Below are 25,107 nucleotides of genomic sequence, written 5' to 3'. Positions count from 1 at the left end.
TGTTACCTGTAATTTTCTGACTTTCTCACATGTACCTTATAGCAAGAGATAGAAGGAACTCATTAGAGGTCTAGTCTTAGTTTGCTGTGGTGCTCTGACAAGTATTATACAATTGGTTGGCTTATACAATGGGAATTTATTGGCTTACAGTTTTGAAGCTAGGAGAACTCCAAAATCTAGGTATAGGTTAGGTTTGCTTTCTCCTCAAAAACTGTAGTGTTCTGGTGCTGGCTTGCTGGCAAGCCTTGGGGTTCCTTGGATTTCCCATCACATGGTGATGTCCTCTCCTTTCTTTTCTAGGTTCTCACTGACTTCTGCCTTCCAGTGGCCCTCTCTAAATTGCCTTTATAAGGCCTCCAGTAATCCAGATTAGACCCACCCTCATTCAGTTGGGCCACACCATAACAAAAATAACATTGTCAAGAGGTCTTATTTTCAATGGGTTCACACCCACATAAATGAAGATTAAGAACATGCCCAAACTAGGGTACATAATTCACTCTACCACAATCCTCATACTTTGTTCTTTCTCAGGCAGAGTAAGGAGAAGGATCTGACCTTATCTTCATGATCATCTTATTTTCCTACTCTCTACTACAAATATCCTATTTCTACCTGGCCCATAGAAGCCAAAAACACTTAGCAGCTTCTTCAAGGAGAGGAAATTTGTCAATTACTCTGCCCTAGCTAATAAATACAGTAGCAATCTCTCAAATTATATGCTTATAGTCTCCTAAAATGGCCTAATGAAATATTTTTGGGTTTCTCCTGTGAAATTAGTTTAAGTGATTGCCCTGCACTTTACACAGTTCATTAATTTCATACTTTAATGGCCCTAGAACCTTTTCTTAGAGTACCTAGAAAAGCAAACTAGCCAAATGTAACATTTAACCTCAAACATCAAACTGTTCTATACAATATATTGAAAAGTACCACATGGCTATTCCCCAAGAAGGCCTAGTTTTTCGTTTCAAATGTTTCTTATTTTTCACAATTTAACATCTAAAATGTTTCATCTCTTATTATATATTCAATCTTATGTTGTAAGGTTTTAAATTAATTCACTTTTAAGTTTTAATTTTACCCTTGAAAAGATATTTACATATTCAATAATGAATAATTATCAAGGAGACAGATAAGAATAGAGGATGGGATGAGAAAAGAAAATGAAAATTGGACTTTGATGCAGAAGAAAATTATTTACATGCACATTAAACATTTTAGCTAAATAAATTCTTATACGGAATACCAAAGATTTTTAACCAACAAGAACAAAATTGTGACAAAACCAAAAAGAAAGTTTTCCTTATGATCTAATAAGATAATTTTCCTTCATAATTAGCAAATTGATGTTACTAAAATAGCACATGAAAGAGTATGCTCAGATGTTTCCCCAGTGGGAGCAATGTGCATGATTCAGAACTATGAGCAATGGCAGTACAGGATGACTTTAAGGAAATGCCAGCAAATGCCAAATAATATCCTCAAGCACCAGAATGTTGTGACTCCTCTACCCATTACAGAGTCTTGTCTCTAAGATATGCTGACACATTTATTTGTCATGCACCTTTAGGCTGCAATGTGTTACAGTGCAAAAAGTACTGGGTTTGAGGTCAGAAGACTTGAATTCTAGCCCAGGCTCTAACCCTTATGGCTTTGCACATGCAACTTGATCTTGACCAGTGTCAGTTTCCTCATCTGCAAATTGAGTTTAATAGTACCTGCACTGCCTGCCTCACAGGTCTATTGTGAACATCAAATGATGCCTGCAGATCAGTGCTTTATAAGTTATAAAAGTTGCATGTTATTCTATTACTGCAGGGTTTTCCATCTATATCTTGAGATCACCTTTGCAGTTTCTTTTCCTGAAGGCCTTTTTTAAAAAACTAGGAGTCAGTCTAGGAGATCTTTAGGTGGCTTCTTTCCCGAGAGCAAATCACTAAACCTCTTGAGCCTTTTTATTCATGAAAAGTCATACTAGATTATTGGACAAAATTTTATTCAGAAACAACAAAAAATTTTTAAACTTATTTGAAAGCTGAGCACATAAAATGGACAAAAGCAGAATTTCCCATGGTTGAGATGTGTGAAGCCAGAGTGAGACATTAGAGTCCTGCCTTCTTAGACCTCTCCTGGACAATACCCCACTCAGGCAGCTACTGAAGTCCCTCTCAACCAACCTCAGACTCCCCACTTAATGTTGTGACTCTGGCCTTTATGTTTCTATGATTCTTCAAGCAAAACTCTCTCTACTATAAAGGGGAAAAGAAAGACTGTAGTATGTTATGGATGACATGTTATGGATAGACAGTTGCCTGGCCTCCCCAGTGACTTTAAATACCAGATAGTCCATCATCTGTGTCATCCTGAACTCTTGCTAGCCAACCAATATATTTGTTGAAATTTATCCAAGTCCATCTAACCAGATAAGAGACAAATTCCTTGAGCTAGGAATGTCTTTAAGAAGCTATGTGAAATATCTTGGCAGTCTTCATGGAGCAGAGAACTCTGCCTGAAACTATAAATTGAATATTGAGGGGTGCACAGGTGGTTCAGTGGTAGAGTGCTCGCTTTTCATGTAGGAGATCCAAGTTCAATTCTCAGACTATGCACCACCCCTCAAAAAAAAGTAAATATTGAATGGGTACTCTGAAATCTGTTCTACAACTAATTGTTGCAATGCGCTTTGAAATTTATTGCTTTTTTGTATATATGTTATTTTTCACAAAAAAGAAAAAAGTCAATTGTGATGATAAATGCACAGCTATATGATAAAAAAATAATGTAATCATCCACTACATTAAAGAATAAATAATTTAGCATCTTAAAATATATATATATATATATATTGAATGGGTAATTCTCCAAATTGTTCTCCACTAGATATGCAGCAGTGCCACTGGCTCTTTGAAACGATTTTCAGTAAGTATGACTCAGAGATGAAGAAGCCATTTATAACAAAGCAAGCAAGTCAATGCCATTTCTTAATAGCCCAAACAAGTGATATTGCTTGGGGAAATTGGATTCAGGATATACAAATCATAAAATCACAGAATGTCAGAGTTGTAAGTGATGTTAGAGAATATCCAGTCTTACAATAAATGACAAATCTGAAGTCCCGAAAGACTGCGTGCTGCCCAAGGTTAGGGATTCATTCAAGTTTCACTACATAAACATAAATTGAGTACCAAATGTGCTAAGTGGTAGGAATGGGAAGGCAAATAAAATATGATTCCTGTCCAAGTAGTGGAAGACAAATCAATGATTGCGGTTAGATGGCGGCAAAACCAGGACTCAAACTCTTTGTCCAAGTTTTAATGGCAGGGTCTTCCGCCACCTCACACTGCCTTTCAAATTAAAAAGCTTGAATGATTAGTAGTGAGGAGTCCATGACCAAATCTGTTCAGAGATCTATTAAACCTAGATCTTTGGGGTGCACTGGTTCTTATTCATATTCTTTGAAGGCTTAAGAGTAGTAAGGTGGTCTCTGTACTTTATATGAAAGAAAATTCTTACAAGGATTTTTCACCCATGCTTATAAGGACTTCTTAGGACACTAAAGAAATCACTGATGAAAAATTCTCCAAAGAAAAGTTATCACCTAACACAGCATAAACTTTGTTCCAACTTTTGAAGTCGCCACTAAGTTCAAAGTTGTGAAAAATTTCATTAGGTGCTGGCATACTTTTCAATCTATTTAAGTAAGAAAAGAAGAGTTTAATTAGCTGCCTGCATAGCTTTAATTTACTTTAGTACATAAAATACTGAAGAAATATGCAGTATAAAAAATCTGTACAAACACCCAGAAAAAGATATAAACAAAAACCTGTGGTCATATCTTGTAAATTTTCATTTCTTCATTACTGGCAAGACTCTAACATGAATTCTTTTTTATCACTTTCTGCTTATTGTGTCCTTTCTAAATTGCAATGTGGTTTTCAACCACAAAGCTGTAAATAAAACTTATACATATACATAGCAGGAAAACTCGAAGGAACAACATCAATATCCCTTCATTTATTTGATAAAAGTATTGTATCAGTAGACCTGTGTTAGGCTACTTTACAAGGAATCCATTATCTATCCATCCATTCATCCATTCATTAATTCAGCAAGCATTTATTGACTGTCTTCTACATGAATATCATGATATGAGCTAAATGGAATACTAAAGACATAGAATAGTGTTTCTCAAGGTGTAGTTTGTAGACCCATCATGTATCAGAATCTTCTGGAGAACATGTTAAAAAATGTAGGTTCCTAGACTTTGCTATTATAGATCTACTACATTCATCATACATCCTGGTTGCAAGGAACAGAAACCAACTGTAGCTACCTTAAACAAAGTAGGAACTGGCTGGAAGGATATCAGGGGTTCACAGAATTTACCAGAGACTGGAATCAAGGGAGCTTTAGAGGAATCCGTGGCAAACTCACACAGCAGTCAATTGTTACAAATGTTTCACATCAACACAAAGTGCTAGTAGAGCAGTGTTTTTTTGGAATCCTGTATTTTATGCAAGATTGTTCTGTAAACCCACAACTTTTCTAATAAAGAAAAAATATCACACAGCAGTTTCAATGTGGCTGTGCATGCTGACGCTGTCATTGTCCCCATTTCTCACCTTGTCATGGCATCACTGCTCTAGATTGAAAGTCCTCAGAAAGCTTCAAAATAATGGTGCCTAAGGCAAAGACAGACTTGGGTGACTTTTCTTAAGACTGTACACAAAGAGGGATTCCTCAAAAGAGTAAGTGGAATACAATTAGGAAAGTACAATTAAATGGTGATTAGTCAAAACTGACACATGCCAGTTACCTAATCGATCAGAATCTCTGAAGGGTAGGTTAAGGATTTTCTACATCTTTAACAAGCTTCTCAGATGATTCTAAATTATTTTGAAGTCTGAGAAACACTAATATAAAGGATGTGATCTATATTCTAGCACAGATTTAAATCAAAGTATAAAGCACAGATGTCTTATGTATGAAACTGATGAATAATTCCAAGGCCCTGAGCAGATGTTATCTCCCTCTAGACATTGTCCCTCACCTCCACCTCTCATTCTTATCACCCATCCATGTAATAAAAAATGAGCAACTTTATAAAAAGAGATATTATGTTTCTAAAGTCAATTACAACTGTATATAAATGTATTGAACTTTCTTTGGAAAAAAAATATATCTGTGCATAAAAATAAGTTTGGAGGATTACACACCAAAATGTTAACATGGAAATAAAAGAATAGTAGAAAATATAATCAAATGCATGACAGTTATAAAGTGTGTATGCACAATAAAAGTAACTGAAATGCTTTATTTCAAACTCTTACACTTTTCTGTATTTTCTGGAATTGAAAAAAAAAAAAGAGAGGACCCAAATTCAACTCATTGGAACTATGATTGATCATTGTTACTGACCGTGTTCAGACTTCAATATGGCTGGGAGTTTCAGACCTTCCCAAAACCCTATGCAAATTTTTTTAATTGCAGAAATTCTTATCAGCATCACTTACTGAATGTCAAATAAAGAGAAATGCTCACTGACAAGAAACTATAGTGCAGTTAATGAAGTAGAGTATTTATTCATTCCAAACAGCATTTGCATGCCCTTTACATATATAGTTTTACTCTAGGTACTATGTTATAGCAAAAAATGTGGAAGGGTCTTAGCTGAGGACAAAAATGTTTTTAATAGGAAACAACTAAAGCATAATATGAGAACAACTTATAAACAAATACATGATGGTGTAATCTAGATTCTAAATAGTGCCTAATATCTGGCTTAACAACCCTAAAGCATATTCACCTCAAAACAATTCCAGTAGATGAGAACAATATAGAAAAGCAGCTCTTTAGTGTTGTATTGATATGAAATAGGCATAAAGCATTAAATAGAAGGCAGTTCTGAAATGGGGCAATAACCACTGTGTGGTAGCTATGGCCCAGGACAACCAATTGTCTGACTCCTTTTTTACAGAGAAACAGCTATCAGGCACTGACAGTTGCTGTGCTTCTAGCTGATTATAGAGCTCAGAAGCAAAGCTGAAAACAGTGAGCCAACAGTGCAGTCAGTAGCGATGTGTAGGTAGTTAGGACAATGGTAGGCTACTACTGGGGAGTCAATAAATGTTCCTTATTGAATAGTCATTCATTTTGAAAGAGCTGCTGGTGTTTCACTGATCATTTATTGATCCCTTTCCCACCCTTTTCTCCTCATTTTCTTTGCTACAAGACAAAATATGGGAAGAATAATCACCACCCACAGTGTTATCTTTGAATAAAATATAAAACATGCATCTGATGCCGAACACTTTCGGCATCTAAGTACAAAGGTATCTAAATACATTGCAAGAAATAAATTAAAATGTGCATTTACCTAGTGGTTCCATGTGAAAGAAAGAAAAGCAATTTGGATTACAGCAAGAAGGGATTTGGGGGCTGTTTTTATGCATAATATTTCAAGCTTTGTCTCTATGAAGCTTAGAGAGATTTGCTAAAAGCATATTAAAATTCAGTCAGCTGGTTACCTCACAAGTTAAGTCTTGTAGGTACAGACCATTATTATTATAAGTTTTACATTTAATAATTATTATAATGAACATGTATGTAGTGCTGTGCATTACCAAAGTGCTTTACAATATTCTTGCTTCTCATTCCACTGATACTAAATTAGTCAAAGCCAAAAGTATTATTTTTATTCACTAGAGAGAAAGAAGTTTGTTTTGGGATGCCTACAGAGAAATAAACAGACTAAACATTTAAATATTTAGTGTAAATTTTAGTTAAAATACTCAACTGGATAATTTCATTAGGAACATCATTGAAAAATGTAATTATTAAAGTAATGTTTTAAATTTTGGATCTTGCTTGAAATTATAAAATATTATACTCTTGAAACCCAGAGAGGCCAGCCTCTCCAAGAACATCAACTAGTTCCGTCCCCCTATCCTATCCCATATTATTGACAGCCCTTTCCAACGTGAAAAAGTTAAAATCGGCATAACCCAAATACACCTAAAGATTGGGAGAAGGATCAGAGGAGAAGAAGTTATAACACAGAAGATAGGATTTAACAAATGAGTATGATTGCTGAATCATTATATTGTTATTTCTTTTAGTCACCAATGTTTTGGAGCAGCTAGAAGGAAAAACCTGAAACCGTGGAACTATAACCCATAACAAACTCTGAAATTCGTTCTATAACTACTTGTTACAATGTAGTTGTAACTGCTTTTTTGTATGTATGTTATATTTCACAATAGAAATGCTTAAAATATACGTATATATGTATATTTACATATATATATACATATATATACACATAACACATTGACAGTCTATGTCAGTGTTTCCACAATTTTTCCAATGGTATGGATCACAAGAGTGTGTGTCAGAAATAGTTTCTTAGGCCCCAAGCCTTGGAGTTTCTGATTTAGCAGGTGTGGGGCAAGAATAAAGAATTTGTATTTTTATCCAACACCAGAAGAAATTCTTACTGTTAGGAAAATTTGGGAAACAATAGTTTCTATGGACCACTATCCAACTTCTGGACCCCACAAGAACTTGGAATACGCAAACTTTACTTATATACTCTTTCAGGTACTGGGTAAAAGACTTCCAAATTTTTATTGCTCTTTAAAATACTCTATATGATAAATGGGTGTTACCACTTCCAGGAATCAGATTCTGAAAGGTTGAATAACTAGACCAAGGTCATAAATCTACTGAATAGTTGAAGCAACCCAGGACTCTCTGGTTCCAAAGATATTCCCAACCAGTATTCTGTCTGTATTTTCTTCAGTACTTTGTCCAATCTCATGTTTCAAAAAAGAAAGAGAAAAAGAAGGAAGGGCAAGAAAGAAGTGGAATTCCAGGAAGTGTACACAGGTTTTCAAGAGTTTATTGAATATACATAGTAAGTTAAAAAGTTAAATCCTCCCTAAAATTTTGCATTTGAAATTTAAAATTGTTAAAAAGAATAGTATAAAAGTCACAAGAGAAGACCACAAAGTAGATTGACGATTATAGTTAATTTCATTATTGGTGTTTAAGGTAGATGTCTTTTGTGGTTAATTGGTCTATCAACTGTGCTAGGTTGTGGTGTCCAGTTGTTTGATCAAGCAAACACTGGCCTGATTGTTACTGTGAGAACATTTCATGAATTTAAATCATTAATCAGTTGATTGTATTTACGGCTGATTACATCTGTAATTAACAAGGAGATTGCCTTCAGCAATGAGAGAAGTTTCATCCAATCAAGGTCTTAAATGGAGACGATGATTTCAGTAGTCAAAAAGAAGAATTTTTATCTCTACTTCAGTCAGCCAGCTTCTCCTGGGGTATTCATGGAAACCATCATTGGAGTTTCCAACTGTATGGAATTCGGACTTGCCAATCCCTATGATAGCACTAGCCAATTCCTATAATAAATCTCATAATATTTACATAGATATCTAACTTTTGATTCATTTTCCTGAAGAACCCTGACTAATACAGATTTTTGTACCAGATGGGGGTTAGTTCTATAGAAGGAGAATCTTAAGGATGAGATTTCTGAGTTGGTTCTGGGATTTTAGGACTTGGTTCTCTAATCTGACTATATTAAAAGCCACCAATTACTATTTCCAGTGATCAAGATGGCAGTGATAGTCCATGGCATGGTTTGGCAATAGATTTATACAGAAGTTCACCATTGGATACTGCTGCTCAACTACTTCTAAGAGACAAGGCTCTGGGGAAACAGTAGTGTATCTGATATCTATGCCACTTTGAAAAGGTTAATGTATCCTGGAAAAGCCATGTTTTAATCCTAATCCCATTTTTCAAAGGCAGCCGTTTCTTCTAATCCTTATTCAGTACTGTATGTTTGAAACTTTAATTAGATCATCTCCCTGGAGATGTGACTCAATCAAGAGTGGTTGTTAAACTGGGTTAGTTGAAGTGTCTCCACCCATTCCAGGAGGGTCTTGATTCGTTTACTGGAATCCTATAAAAGAGGAAACATCTCAGAGAAAAGTAGAGGTTCTGAGAGAGCAGAGAATGACATAGCCATGAAAGTCAGAGAGTCCATCAGCCAGTGACCTTCGGAGAGAAAGGAGGAAAACGCCTCCTGGGGAGCTTCATGAAACAGGAAACCAGGAGAGAAAGATGGCAGATGACGCCTTGTTCGCCGTGTGCCCTCTCACTTGAGAGAGAAACTCTGAACTTCATCGGCCTTCTTGAACCAAGGTATCTTTGCCTGGATGCCTTAAATTGAACATTTCTATAGACTTGTTTTAATTGGGACATTTTCTCAGCCTTAGAACTGTAAATGTGCAACTTGTTAAATTCCCCTTTTTAAAAGCTGTTCCATTTCTGGTATATGGCATTCCAACAGCTAGCAAACTAGAACAATATCCTAATAGAGTTTGTGGAGTTGAAAAGAAGAATAATGTTGACTTGTTGGTCCTACATATGCAGGATACAGTTGTTAAGGAAAAGGATGTACTCAAGGTTTCAAATTCCCAGCTCAAATGCCATATGAAGGACATGAAAGTTTCTATGTGTGCCTTGAAAGAAACTCTTATTTTTTATAGCTGCAGTCTTGAGATTTTTGGAAACCAGATCCAGAGTCTCATTATGCATTATGTAGGCTAAATTACAACTTAAATTGAATTCCAAACTTTGCAGATGTGTGTTGCTAAAGTGAAAGTATTGATGGTGAAGGAATGGGATCCTGAAAATTGGAATGGGAACATGTGGACTGATAATGATGCCACGGGGACAATGAAACCATAGATTCTGCTGAGTCTTCCTTCCCAGATAAACCTGTAATGGTTTACCCTGAGTAACCAGCCACCCAATCTCTGATCTGCCCTGAGAAATCAGCCATCCTGCCTTCACCTGAAGAAATTAGACTTGTTTCACCAGATGAAGCAATAATGGAATGCCTTGAAGTAAGTGTCTTGCAATATACCACTAATTCCTCTCATGATCCACTCATTACCCCTCTTTTCTTCCAGGCCTATAACTATACTGACATCCGAAGTGGCCCTGAAAGGTAAGGTACAAAGTGTAACCCAATAAGGATACTAAAGCAAAAGTACACACAGTACCTTGACCCTCTTGTTCTGCCCTAATGATGCTGAGACAGGAGACTCTTCAAAGTCTCTTCATAAACAAGTCTAGTTACAAGGATTAGGCTGTCTCATACAAATACAAGAAATAACTGACCTGAGTTGAGCCAGCTTCTCCAGAGAACACAAGCTGAGTTAGGCTAGTTTTTGCTCTAAACACAAATTTTAATATTCTCTTGAAAAGTCCAGCACACAAAAGCTTCTTGCCTTTGATGTAGAAATGGTACAGACAGTTCATGGCAAAAAAGATGGAATATATCAGCAGGTTGCTATTTAAGCTAATGCCAATGTCCCCCCCTCCCCCTTTTAGTTTGTGGTATTGGTCTGAATGTAGACAATGGTGATTATTTTTCTGTTTTATCACAGGATGTGGCTACTTCTTTGGCTTTCAGAAAGTTATGCTTCCTGTTGTTCTTTCCAAGTCAATCTGTCATGTTTCTGCCTTACAACCATGAGGGGAGATGAATTTGGAAATAGACAAGTATGAGTGGGACAGGTGGTGGTAGTGATGGTGGTTGGAATTTATAGCATAAGGAAGACTACAGCTTGGTAATGAATTTAGATCTGGGGAGTTTCCGTAAAGGTAACAGATCCATCAACTAGTAAGAGGACAGTTATAGAAATGAGTCTGTATAATGAGAAGGCATCATAAAAGAGTCTCATAGGCTGGAAGGCCCTGGCTATAAAGCAATGTCAAAAACCAGGTTAATTCCAATCCTTCTATTTAGATGGGATAGGCCAGAAATTAACCTAAGAACTTTGTTTTAGAAAATCAAATAAATGAGTCATATAAATAATATCCAAGGGCATATGTTTAAACACTTGGGGAAAATAATGGTTTTCAATCTTTTTTGAAGAACAATTTGCATATGAGGAAGTACCCTGGGTCCTAAAGCACTAGTACTTACCACTACCTTGTTAGCTTTGAAGGTTCTGGGTGATCTCTAATCTGTGGGCTGTGCCTAGTCATTAGCTTGATTCTATTTTGGCCCCAAAATAATATTATTCTGGTCACTGCCACAGTTGATATACTTTCGTGGGTTGATTTGACTATCAGTACTTCGAAAGGCAATCTGAAACACAAAAAGAAACTAAAGGACTATGGATAGTGGCTAAACAGCTACTTCACATTTCAAAGGACAATAGTGAGAAGAAAAAACACCTTGAAGACCAAAGCTCAAGTACAAGGAATAAGTAGAAACATTTACTTGGTCACCACCCCTGTTTATCCTTCTTAATCTTTTTCTTTTGCTCTCCTTTTCTCTTCCCCTCTTTCACAGCCTATTTTTCTGTCTCTTTGTATGTATGTCTTTTTGTCTCTTCTCTTTTTCTTCTTTCTTTCTCCACTCCTTTGTCAATTATTCTTTTTCCCTCCTAGTGTGTCTCTTTACCTTTCTTTTATCTCTTCTTCTGTTTATTCAACTTCACCCTCACCTCCATTCTTGAAACCAGTGTAAAATTTAATATACCATATTTTAGATATTAATATTTGTAAAAATAATTTTGTTTCCTGTACTTAATTTTAAAGCCATATGATTGTAAGTAGGTATATGTCTTTTCTTTGTTTCTTTATGTCTTTGTTTTAGGAAAATTTCCTCAGCCAAACAAATTATCTTTACTTTTTTTTGTTTAAATATTTTTATTGAGAAATCTTCACACACATGCAGTCCAACCAGCTTATATAATCATGGCTTACAATATCATCACATAGTTGTGTATTCATCACCATGATCATTTTTAGGGCATGTGTATCCCTCCAGAAAAAGGAATAAAAAGAAAAAAACTCATACATCCCAAACCCTTTACCCCTCCCTCTCATTGTGCCTTTACTTTTGAGATCTTTATATTTTTATGCATGTCAGTGGGTCTTCATGACAAAATATTTCCTAACAAAGTACTTGCTCTTCATACTCTTAAAATTTGAGATTTTTTAAAAATAAATATAGGCAGGTTTTCTCCTTAGTATTGCTATTTGGTGATATTTTGTTGCATAAGTAAATATACCCTTTATGTTAGCACAAATACAACTATCTAGACATGCCATAAATTATTTTAATGATTTTGTCTATATTGTTTCATTTACACTTTATTTTTTAACTGAAAATAGCTCCTGACAAGCCTGGATGCCTAAGGAGGGTAGAAGAAAAGTCCCAGTTTTCAAAGGCAGAGAACTCTACTACGTAAGATGGTCTGATTCTTCTGGGCATTTGCTGCCTTGATGCCATGTGTGTCTGAGATCAGTGGCTAAACCCATTGTTCCTTGAGGTCCTCCCAACTCTAAGTGCTGTAAATCTATGAATCAGGATCTGAGGGGGAACAAAATAAGACCTTTACTTTTTTTTGGTTCAGGTACCTATGTTGAATACAATCCTACCTTATCATTAGCAAACATATATGTATTTACATCCCAGAAAAGATTTAAGATAGCTAAATTGATGCTTACTATGTTATCTTCTGATGTAATTTTTAGACCTACAAATAAGTCTTTACTAGAGCAAATTAAAATATCATTAAGGTAAAATATTATAGAAGCAAAGGTAAAAATGAAAATTTCAGCATCCTCTTGAATCATCTCTAATGAAGACTGCCCCAGATATTTACTTTTGCACTTTAAACTGGAATAATCATCAAATTTTACTAATATATGTATATATTATGTAGCTGTTTGAAGGAAAATAAGGCCACACATAATTGATCCTTATTCTGAGTTGGCATTATAGCTATAGACCCCTGGAAGAAATCTTCATTAGTGAGTAGATCCTCTCTCTCATAAAGGTCTCAATTTCTTATGAAAGAGAGGAGAAAATAATAACACTCAATATCTTTATACACACACACACATACACACACTAATTAAAAGGACCTTTCACATACTTTTTTGATGATCCTCACAACCACCCTCTGAGGAACAGATTTCAGTTATTCATTCCAAAGAGTATTTTCCCCATAAAGACTGTAGGATGCCAGGAAAAGTTTGCTCTTGGACCAAGTTTTCATGTATTCAAAGACTAAATACAAGTGAAAAATGTTCTTTTCCTAACTTTATTTTCAGAAATTGCATTACATATTTCTTATTTTCAAAACTGATTCTTCAAAGAGAAAACAAATTTCTGAAGTCCACCTTTGGATTGTTTGAGGATTCTTTCTAAGTAACACTTTTAGTTGAGAGAAGTGTTTCTTTGCTTTGCTCCCACTCTTTGAAGAACAAATGGGTGTCGACTGTCCAGATGTGGGTGTTCTGCAAATCAGTGCTGGACTCTTGCCTTAGGAACCAACCATATCACCATTTAGGTTTGCAGAACATTGAGTCTTTGTCCCTGGTGTCTTTGAGCTGAGTTTCTTTGTAGGAGAGGTAGGATTGCTCTTCAGTGCTGACAGAAAGCTTCTTCTCTTACCGGGATGTTTAACTGTTCTGTTGTATGTTTTACAAGTTAATGAACAATACACTTTTAGAGTCTTTGTATTTATTCACAATTTTTACTTCTTTAAAACTCAGTGTAGGGTGGTGCATCAGTGGCTCAGAGGCAGAATTCTCACCTGCTGTGCTGGAGACCCCAGTTCGGTTCCCAGAGTCTGCTCATGCCAGAAGAAACAAACAAACAACACCAAAAAAAAAAAAAAAAAAAAAACCTAAGTGCATCATTTTTTTGCTTCTCAGTGAAGAAATACCGTATTTTGGGTATCAGTCTGGATTTGGGTTTGAGATACACTCGAGAGTTAGCCAGCACCAGCAACTGGAAACAGTATAGACACATTTCTTCAAAAGTGCTTTCATCATTGTGTGAAGAACCATAGGCCCAGAAGAGATAGCAGGTCTGGCCTGACAGCCAGCTTGCAGTTTCCAGGATGCAGCCTCAACGTAGTGCTTCTGCCTCATCCCAGCAGGAGATCCTGTGAGAAAAAAAGCAAAACCTTTACTTTTTAGTATGTCTCTGTTTAAGAAATATTTTCTAACTATATTGTATTTTTTTCATACTATGCCATAGCCAGTCTGCATGCCAAATGGAAAATGTAGTTGGAAATGTTTTTTTGGCAGAACATAACACTGTTCTGGAGAACTACTTTCTCTACCAACCATAGTTACCCAAAGACATCTTAGAATGTTGTATAGGTATCCAGGGAATGCTACTATGGTTCCCTGAGCTCCAAAACCAGCTCTCAAGAAAAAATGCAAATTGATCACAAAAGTTTTGGGGACCGACTCATACCCCTCACAAAAGGTCTGTTCAGGACCCAACCTTTGGTCCTGTGGGTATGAACCCATTTTTTTTTTTTTACATGGGCAGGAACCGGGAATCAAACCTGGGTCCTCTGGCATGGCAGGCAAGCATTCTTGCCTGCTGAGCCACCATGGCCCATCCTGAACCCATTTTTAAATAGGACTTTTGAAGATGTTATTATTTCAGGTGTGCCCAAACTGAATGAGTTTGGGCCTTCATGCAATATGGCTGAAGGCCTTAAACAAAAGGAAATTGGACACAAAAAGGAAGCCACAGGGAGCAGCTAGAAGCTGGGAGTCAACAGAACCTGGGAGAGAAGGGAGAAGATGCTGCCATAAAATTGACATGTGACAAAAGCAGCCAAAGAATCCCAGAGATTTCTGACCAGCCCCAGAATGGCACAGTCTTCAGGGAGAGCATCTTACCCTGCTAACACCTTGATTTTGGACTTTTCCTTGACTCAAAACCATGAGCTAATAAATTCTTGGTGTTTATGCCAAACCTGGTGTATGATACTTGTTTTAGCAGTGGAGAAACTAAAACAAGAGGCATCTGGGACTGACATGGAGATCTGCTCTTTTTTATTGCAGGTCCCTAACCTAGCCAAACAATTGGGTGTGTGAGAGGGAGGAATGGAAGCATCCTGAAACAGCAAAGAAGTTGGTCTTTTAGACCTCTTCACCTGACTATCTCATAGATCTATTACAGTTCAAATATCAAAAGCAAAACCAAAGCCCAAAACATTCTCCACCCCCAGTCTTTCCTATGTTAGTAAATGGTGCCAAATTACACCTAGTTCAAGCCAAAACCTAGAACTTGTTCTTGTTTTCTCTTTATCTCACTTCCAGAATCCTATTCATTGACAAGTTTTGGAGACTGTTTCTCCAAAATAAACCCTGCATTTCACCGTCACTACTGTCATTATCCTACTCAAATTCACCATTGTCACCAGCCTAGACTGTTGCAATAGCCTCTTAACTGTTTGTATTGTTGCCTGGCCACTTTGTCCTCTATCCAGCAGATAGAGTCATTTTTTAAAAAACATAAATCAGTCCATATATCTCCTCTGTTTAATTCAACCCAGTCTCTGGCTTCCCACTCTAACTAGAACATGGGCAACTGCCTTACCATAGCTTTAAAAACCTACATAATCTGGCTTCTACAATCTTAGATCTACCTCTACAATATCAGCTCCTACATTTCACCCCTACCACACTGTTCTTTTCTCTTGTCCCATGTACCTGCACACCAAACTCCTCGACATTCAGGGCCTTTGGGTTGCTGTTCCCTCTGTCTGATATGCTTTCTCCCAAGCCTTCTTATAGCGATATGCACCTCGTCAAGCAGGTGTCAGCCCAATTATCTCCTTTTCAGAGATGACTTTTCACTTCCTTCTCCCTATTCATTACAAGTTTTTTGGGGGGAGGGGGTTGATTTTTAAGTTATGTGCATCTATTACTTTGATGTTTAATTCAGTAAAAACAAATACAAAAATAAATAAAATAGCCTCTCCAGTGACTCCCATATCTCCTTGTTTTTACCTTTATTGCAGTCATCTCAAATTATTTTCTCAATTTATGCATTTGCTTGTTTATATGTATATCTCACTGCAATGTAAATTCCATGAAGGGGGATTTTGTTTCAATGTCTACTATGTTAGCCAATGTATCTCAACACCTAAAAGATCTTTAGTAATAGTAGACTTTCAATAAATTTTATTAAATGAATGGATTCCATTCAAATACTGGGTAAAGGATGATATGGTCCATATTTTCAAATTTCTACTTGTGTACAGGACCAAAGGGAGAGAAGTTTATTTGGTGCAAAATTTATATTATCTAATTTAACTTGTATGGTCAGTTTACTTAACATCATAATTACATGGAATATTGAATAGAACATGAGATCTTGTTCATTTGTACAGGTTAGTGTGAAGCCCTGACACATTCCAGAGTAATTTGGTCAGAGAATAAAAAAGTATTTGTAAAGTCCCCTTGGGGAGCTGGGGAAAAAGGAGGAAATATTCAACTTCACCATCTGGGATATCCCTGATATTCTCACAAGCAGTGGGGACAACCAAATTAATAGACTGAGCCCTAGATCTTGGGGTTCACCCCTGTGAAACTTATTCCTGCAAAGGAGAAGCTAGGCCTACTGATAATTATGCCTAAAAATCACCCCAGAGAACCTCTTTTGTTGCTCAGATGTGACCTCTCTCTCTAAGCCAATTTAGCAGGTAAACTTAGTGCCCTCCCCCTGACGCAGGACATGATTCTCAGGGGTATAAATCTCCCTGGCAATATGGGACAGAACTCCCGGGATGAGCTGGGACCCAGCATCAAGGGATTGAGAAAGCCTTCTTGACCAAAAGGGGGAAGAGAGAAATGAGACAAAATAAAGTTTCAGTGGCTGAGAGATTTCAAACAGAATTGAGAGGTTATCTTGGAGGTTATTCTTATGCATTATATAGATATCCCTTTTTAGTTTATGGTGTATTGGAGTGGGTGGAGGGAAGTACCTGAAACTGCTGAACTGTGTTCCAGTAACCTTGATTCTTGAAGAAGACTGTATAACTATATAGCTTTTACAATGTGACTGTATGATTATGAAAACCTTGTGTCTGATGTTCTTTTTATTTAGGGTATGGACAGATGAGAAAAAAAGGATAAAAATAAATAAATAATAGAGAGAGATAAAGGGTGCAAATTAGTAGATTGAAATACTGTAGGTCAATGAGAGGGGGAATTAAGGGGACTGGGATGTATGAGTTCTCTTTTTTTTATTTCTTTTTCTGGAGTGATACAAATTTTCTAAAAATTATCATGGTGATGAATATACAGCTATGTATGTGATGATGTGAGCCATTTATTGTATAATATGGTTGGACTGCATGTGTGTGGATATTTCTCAATAAAAATATTTTTTAAAAAATAAAATAAATGAATGGACTTTTGCCTAATAGAGAGGAAGTGCCCTTTGGCTAGGAACAGTCACATGTATTCACTTGAAAAGAATGTTTAAATGAAGTATTTTGTTCATGTTGGGTATTGTTTGCTTATTAAAACACTATTAGTGAGCCAAGGAATGCTTACCTGTGATGGCAGAGGACCCAGGTTTGATTCCTGGTGCCTGCCCATGTTTAAAAAAAAAACAAAAAACAAAAAACAAAACACTATTAGTATGGAATGTTCATATGTTCACATTTGTATGTTGCTTGATTTTATCAATAAAAGTAAAAAAAAAAAAAAAAAAAAAAACTACTATTGCCAGAGCTCACACACGTGGAACCGTCCCTTGTTAAAAATGAGAAATTGTCAACATACACAAAGAGCTTATAACCAGATAGCAAATAGATTAGTATCTAAATCCATTTTAGCATGTCAGTAGGGAGATTCACATCAAAGTGAAAATTGAAAGCAAACTAACTTTGATTTGGATCTGAAAGCAAATGTCTGAGTTCTGCTTTCTAGGCAGAGGTGAACTGTGTGGACTCGCTGATGCAGAGGTGAAACCAGAATATCAGGACACTACAAGCTGTTTTGCAGCAGAGAAAATGGGAGAGTAAGAGGAAAGGGTGGCTATCTATAGACAACAAATAGGATACAAGGCTATGAGGAAGTGGTTAAGTAAGGCAAATGTTCAGAAACTAGGAGCTTGAAAGATAATAACTCCCATTTATCAAGTACTTACAATATGCCAGACCACGATCTGTAATCCTTATAGAAACTTCTTGGATAGGAATTATTTCCCCATTTTACAAATGAGTAAACTGAAAGTCAGCTATATAAAAAGTGGAGTGATGGTTTAAATTAGATTTTTCGAATTCCAAAGCTGAATGCTTTCTACTACACCATACTGTCTTCTTTTGTGATGGTGCGCTCCATTTATTTCTGTGATTGCTGGTACCAATTTTAGGGTCTGGCATAGCATCCTAATGGGAATCATAACTAACTGGGACCTCTGCTACTATTGGAGGGGCAGCCTAAGAAAAATGTCCAAGCAGACTGGGCCCAAAATTTGCTGACTAAGCAGGTTTCAAGCCTCACGTCCATACTTCTTGCTCATGTTCTCTCCCAGCATATCTCCACAGCTCACTTCTACTTCTGTCCACTGGGGAAAGTAACTTCCAGATGTCAATAGGAAAGCTGCTGTGGCCTTATCATGAGGGGAAAAGGTAGTTCAGCAAAATCACTGCTGAGAGCCTGGGTAGGCTTAGGTAATGGGAGACGAAGTACTGAAGTGTGCAGCCCACAGAGAGAAAGAATTGGATAAAATGCAAAATTGAAGAAGAAAATAAGCATAAGAGGAAACTCTTCCTGACAGAGATGAATTAGTTACAGGACTAATTCCCCAATGGAAAAAAATGTGTCTCCCTTCACTGAAACTTTCCCTAAGCAGAAAATACACTATAGAAGACAAGGGATTGGGGGTGGGAATAGGAGAAATCAATGAGGTGCTTTCCACCTCTGAGCTTTATGAAGATGAATGCAATATTTTTGAATGGAGGAAGAAATAACAAAAAATTAAATGAAAAGACGGAGGCGGCTAAGGCATTGCAATGATGAAGAATGGAAGCTTTCAGCTCTCATAATGAGTGAGGAAAATTATTTCTTCCAAAATTATTTCAGGCACAACTGAACAATTCAGAGTTTTGATTTTGAAGTTCAGGTTCCGCCACTTATCAGTTGTATGAACCTGAGTAAATTACTTAGACTTTCTAAGCTACAAAATAGGAATAATAATCTATTTTATAGGATATTTTCCACTTTGAAGTACGGATAATATTCTTGGAAATGATTGTTCTTAGGATCAATTGAGAAACTCATAAAAACAGTGTCCACATAGTAATCACTCAATAAATATAATCACTAAATAAATGACAATAATTATTGTTAGGTCATGGCTTTGTGAAGGGGGAAATATAGCTAGGTGATCATTATCGGGGTCAGACTATGAGAACAATTCTTCCCTTTAAGCCTAATGATGGTGCCTCCTTGGTTTAATTATTTGCTAGGTTGATAGCTCACACCCTCTTTACTGACTTTTCAGCTCACAGAGAAGATGGAGTTCAAACATGACAGATAACACCTCAACTCTTGAGTAAGCTTGCCAAAAGGCAGTGTAGTCCATTTTGATACTCTGAATCATTCTGAGTGTAAAGCTATCACCCCCTGGAAGGGTGTTATGGACAGGAGATAATACAAATTACACTGTACACGTACTGTTTACAGTTTAGAAAGCATTCATACCTAAGGAGGGTTACTATCTTCATTTTATAGATGAGGAAACAGAGACTTAAAACAGTGAAGCAACTTGATTAAAGTGGAGGTGGGATGCACACCTAGCTCCAATGGCTCCAAGTCTGGAGCCCTATTGAACCACAAGATACTTTAGGAGAAATGAACAGGTAGTCAATTAGATAGCTAGTAACTTTCAATCATAAGAACAATGAATTTTTTTTTTTTTTTTTTTTTTTTTTTTTTTTTTAAAGAGAGAGGGAGGAAGGGAAGGAAAGAAAGAAAGACAGAGAAGGAAGGAAGGGAGGAAGAAAGGGAAACATCTTTAAACATTTTCTTATTTTATTATATTTTGTTTGTTTGTTTGTTTTTTACATGGGCTGGGGCCGGGAATCGAACCGGGGTCCTCCGGCATGGCAGGCAAGCACTCTTGCCCGCTGAGCCACCGCGGCCCGCCCAAGAACAATGAATTTAATAAAAGGAAGGAGCTTTCGATTACCTGACACTGTGTTGTTGTTGTTTTTTACCGTGTCCAGGAATTCCAGTAGAAGGTGGGGGAGCCAAGCCAGAGGAGGGCATATGTATGTAGACATAACAACTCTGCACCCCATACAACTGCAGCTTAGCTTTTATCAATTAAATTTATTACATGTAGAGGTCCTTTGAACCAATGCTTAGAACATTAAGACTTTCCTTTTAAAAAAGAAGAAAGCTTGAAAACTCCTGATCTAGTTCAATCAACTGTCTCATTTCTGAGTGAAGGATATTATGATTTAAGAGAGATTTAATGACCTGTCCAAGTTTCATTGCTAGTTAGGGGCAGAGCTAGAACTAGCATTCAACCCTTAGTTACTACTAAAATTTGAAAAGCACACCATAAATATTCTCATTCCCTGAATATTTTCCTTTCATTATCTCAGGCAAGGCACTTACTTGTGGCAGTCAAATCATCAAGGAGAAATCAGCTAGCTGATGACTCACTAGTTGACCTTGGATCAGTCAGTTGATCTCTGAACCCTCAGCTTTTCCATATGTACAACGCAGATGATAATTCTGGTCTAGGCAAATCTCAGTGAGGCTGATGTGATGATTGTGGAAAAGAACCTTGGAAGCTCACTGGGTTCTTCCAGCGAAGAAGAGTTAGCAAATTCAGTGTCTTATTTATAAATGCCTACCGAATGTGTCACTGCTTCTAAGATGACCTTAGAATTGTTCTTCCTCGTTCTGGAGGGCAATAAAGTTTATTTTAGTAACTGTGTCAAGTACTACTGGTTTATGAAATAGCCTCCAAAGCTTCTTATCACATTGGCTTTCTGATAAGAGTTTGTGATCCTTACCGCTTGCATGTGGAAAGTAAATATTTTAAGGTGTTTCATTGCCAGATAGACAAGTTGTACAGGCAGCTATTGCTTATAAGGCTGTAGCAAGCCTGGGGGGCCCAAAGGCAGCTGAGGTGAGAGGACTTGTGTGCAGGGTTACAGAATTTGGAACTTCCTACCTGTCAGTTCCTCCTTCTTCGACAAGGAATACGAAGAAAATATTATCACAGACCTTCACACTGGTCTTGAAAGTAGCCTATTTGCTGTGACTGTGGCCAAAAGTCCTAAATCTCTCTGAACTTCAGTCTTCTCACTTTTGTAAAAGGCATGTATTTCCTGTCCTTTCCATCTTGATCAAGAGCGAACACAGAGTGACATGTTTTTAGAGCTGTAAAGTATATACTAACTAAAGGGACTATTCTTTTTAAGAACATGTAAACTGCTACAGTTATTTACAATATGGACTTCAAATCCTTTCAGTTTGTTAGAAGTACCCATTTGCAAAAGATCAAGTCAGATTGAGGAGAATGTTTCAATTTATGTTGGCTTTTAAGAAGGAAGTCAAACGGCTATACTGAGCAAGGCAGAGTGAGGGCTAGGGACCCAGTTACATTCTTACTCAGCATTGCCACAAAACAAGAAATATTTTTTATGTTCCATTAGGAAAATTTTAAAATTTTTAAACTAAGAAATTAAAAATGCCCTTACCAAAATTCTGTTCTGCGTGCCCCAAATTTCTAAATATATTCCTTGGAGAACAGTGGTTTTATTGCTTACCTATGTTGCTACTTTTAAAAATCTGGACCTAGTTTCCGTTATGCAGACTGCCCAGCCACAGGAGCTGAGTATTTTAAGACTACAATGTTTACTAATAGATGTCTGGCTAGAAACAGAGTTAGCAGAATCCTGGCAGAGGCATTTATTCTCACTAATGATGTGGAACAGGACTGCATAATCATGTCCACTGTGTTAAGTCTACCCAAGACTGTCATGTTTTGTAATGAAACCAGAAACAAGCCACTAAAAAGTCTGGGTTGTTTCTGGAAGAGGCATTGCATCAGAGCTTTTTCAAATATTTCCAAAGTCTTTGCCTCAGACATTCATTTCATTCAGGATCTTCTTAACAAAAATGAGTTAAGAGGATACAGTGGATATCAGATTGTTTTGCAGAATATTTAGGGACGTAAAGACAGTATATGTCATATATTGACCATCCTAAGCCAGGGAAAAAGCTTTCAAACATTTCCTTGGGAACCACGCCAACTACTTTTCTTGCACATATACCAATAGATTCTTAAGGAAGGAAGTCAACCCCTCAATTCCGATGAAAGGTATTGCCAGTTATGCGTCATCATTTTCTTTCTCAGATGTACCTGGGACTAGAAGCATCAGCAATGCTTCATCAATAAGGAAGAAGGACAATAGCATTCATTTTGACTGGCTGATCATTGTTACTGGGAGGGCTAATTTCTGTCTGTTAAAAGAGATAGATTCTAAACTTAAATATGTGGGAAATCATTTGGTATTTAATAGAATTCAAGTCATGCCAATACCATAGAAAATTTTAATTAACAAGGAAAATAAATAACTGCAAGTCTTTAAAATAGAAATCCTTAGAATAAAGAGCTGCTGTTACCATATTAGTGTTACTCGGTATTAAAGATGTCAGGATAATATCATCTGATTTCTTTCTCTTTTACCTAATTCTTAGACCTCTAAAGAATCTTCATTCCATTTTCTGAAATGGGATGCTACTTGCAAGATTTTAGAAGTATGTCATGAAATGAGGACACTAAAGATGCATTAGTTTATGTAGATTACTATTAAATAACACCTTTATTCCATATTAATAATTTAACCACAAAATTTGTCATATGTTTATTTTAAAGATGTGACTACTTCCAAAATATTCAATATTATATGAAACCAAAGTTCATTATCTTAAATATAATTGGAACTTGATCTGAGGTTAAAAAAAAAAAAAGGCCAGACTTATTTCTTCCCTCCATCTCTCCTTCTTTCCTTCCTTCCCTGCCTCCCTGCCTCCTTTTCCCACTCTTATGGTTTTTTGATGCTTCTTCTCTACATCAAAGTCAGTATTTCAATGGTAGGGGTATCTCAGGGAACAATGTGCTAACATGCTGGTGCAGTAGCATTCAGACAAAGAAATATATTTGCAAGGCAGGATGCTGTTATTGCTGCCACTCTCATAATCCTTTATCAAGGTGCTTTTACCTCAATTTTTGATGCAGAGGTAATCAAAAGTTATCTCTTTAATTTTTAACATTGTCAAAGTTAATACATACCCTTTTTCTTTTCAACACTGTCAATGTTAATATAAATCTTTTAATTTTTAACATTTCCAAAGTTAATATAAACCCCATTAATGCTTCTCAGTTGATCAAACACAAGTATGATCACTATGAACTGGTTGTGTCAGTAGTTTTTCCAGTGGGTATCCTGTACACCTCTTTTTTGGTAATTTTCCCTTAACCATCATATGGTAACTACTTTAGTTATAACACTTAATTATTAATAAAGTACTCTCACCCTCAATACCCCATTTGCAACTCTCCTCAGACCATTCCAGGCTCCTTCCCCAATTGCCTCTGGTCATCATATGTCCTCTTTTCCAAGCTGCTCCCACCACTAACCCTCAGGCATCACTCCACAGATGCGCGTTGACTACTTCCTTCATTATTCCAAGTATAGTTAATACAGACTATTATGTGTAATAGACTTTACTGAGACTTGAAGGTAAAATAGGAAAACACAACATGGAAAAAGAGAACTTAAACTGAATCTCAAGCATCACTGCCATGGAATACATTGGGCATACCTGATGTACAGCCTGGGTTTCTCCCATATGTTTAACCCTCCACCGTATTTCTGGGGCAAACTCTCTTCCTTGGATGGAAATCTGATTATATATATATCCCACCTAAGACTAAGTCCCACCTAATAAAGAAAAATCACAAACAACAGAACTATCTCTTCAAGACCAGAACCCATCTGCTAAAGAGCCAGCCCTTTTTACTACTAAACATAATATCTGACTCCTCTAATCTGAAGCCAATACACATGGTTTATTCTTATGGGTTTCAGTCCTCTTCATGACTAAAAATTCTTTCCCCTTGGTATCTCTAAGAATAAAGTGAGTGTCTACCCCAAAGACAAATTTCAGCTTCCAATCTTAGCATAATCACAAATTGAGAAATACTGAAGTCCAAACTCGGAGCACTTTATGTGAACAAAATTTCTCCTATTTTCTTTGTATACATTTCAAATCATTGAGGACTTTCTCAAATTCTCCTCAACTAATTTTATTTAAGACTTTTCATGCAGCTAGACAATTCCCTTACCAAGTATATGTTTTCTCTCTCTTTTCTAATTGTGGAAACATATATACAATATAAACTTTCCCATCTCAACCACTTCCAAGCACACCGTTCAGTAGGATTAATCATATTGACAATGTTGTGCTATCCTTGCCACCATTCATTACCAGAACTTTCCCATCACCCCAAACAGAACCCTGTGCCTATTGTGCATTAACTTCCCATTTCCCCCATCCTCTGCCCCTGGTAACCTGTACTTTTTGTCTCTGTGAATTTGTATACTACAGTTATTTCATATAAGTGGAACCACACGATATCTTTCCCTATGTGTCTGGCTTATTTCACTTATCAGGATGTCTTCAAAGTTCATCTACGTTATTGCATACATCAGAGTACCATTCCTTTTTTTAAAACATATTTTTATTGACAAATCTTCATACATATACAGTCCACACATGGTGTACAATCAATGACTCACAATATCATCACATAGCTGAGTATTCATCACCATGATCAAATTTAGAATATTTGCATCACTCCAGAAAAAGAAATAAAAAGAAAATCTCATACATACCATATACCCCTTACCCCTCCCACTCATTGACCACTAGTATTTCAATCTACCCAATTTATTTTTACCCCTTAATCCCCCTATTATTTATTTATTTTGTATCCTTTTTTTTTTTTTTACTCATCTGTCCTTGCCTTGGATAGAAGGAGCATCAGACACAAGGTTTTTCACAACCATACATTCACATTGAAAATGTATATTATTATACAATTGTCTTCAAGAATCAAGGCTATTGGAACACAGTTCAACCATTTCAGGTAACTTCCCTCTAGCCACTCCAGTATACCATAAGGTAAAAAGGGTT

General features: G+C 36.6%; 1 protein-coding gene across 2 annotated transcripts in view; it reads right to left on the bottom strand.

Moving 5' to 3' along the window:
• Positions 1–13,146: 13,146 nt before the first annotated feature.
• The window catches only part of LOC143644408 (uncharacterized), a 168,199-nt gene continuing 156,238 nt past the window's right edge, over positions 13,147–25,107 (bottom strand). For both annotated transcript variants that reach the window (XM_077113348.1, XM_077113345.1), the window contains exon 4: positions 13,147–14,009. In XM_077113348.1, coding sequence (XP_076969463.1) covers positions 13,973–14,009 — 37 coding nt within the window. In that variant the 3' untranslated portion in view covers positions 13,147–13,972. The remainder of the gene's footprint in view (positions 14,010–25,107) is intronic.

Source organism: Tamandua tetradactyla, chromosome 8 (assembly GCF_023851605.1).
Source record: "Tamandua tetradactyla isolate mTamTet1 chromosome 8, mTamTet1.pri, whole genome shotgun sequence".
Lineage (NCBI taxonomy): Eukaryota > Metazoa > Chordata > Mammalia > Pilosa > Myrmecophagidae > Tamandua > Tamandua tetradactyla.
Note: the sequence above shows the minus strand (reverse complement) of the source record. Positions and strands in the feature narration are given on the sequence as shown.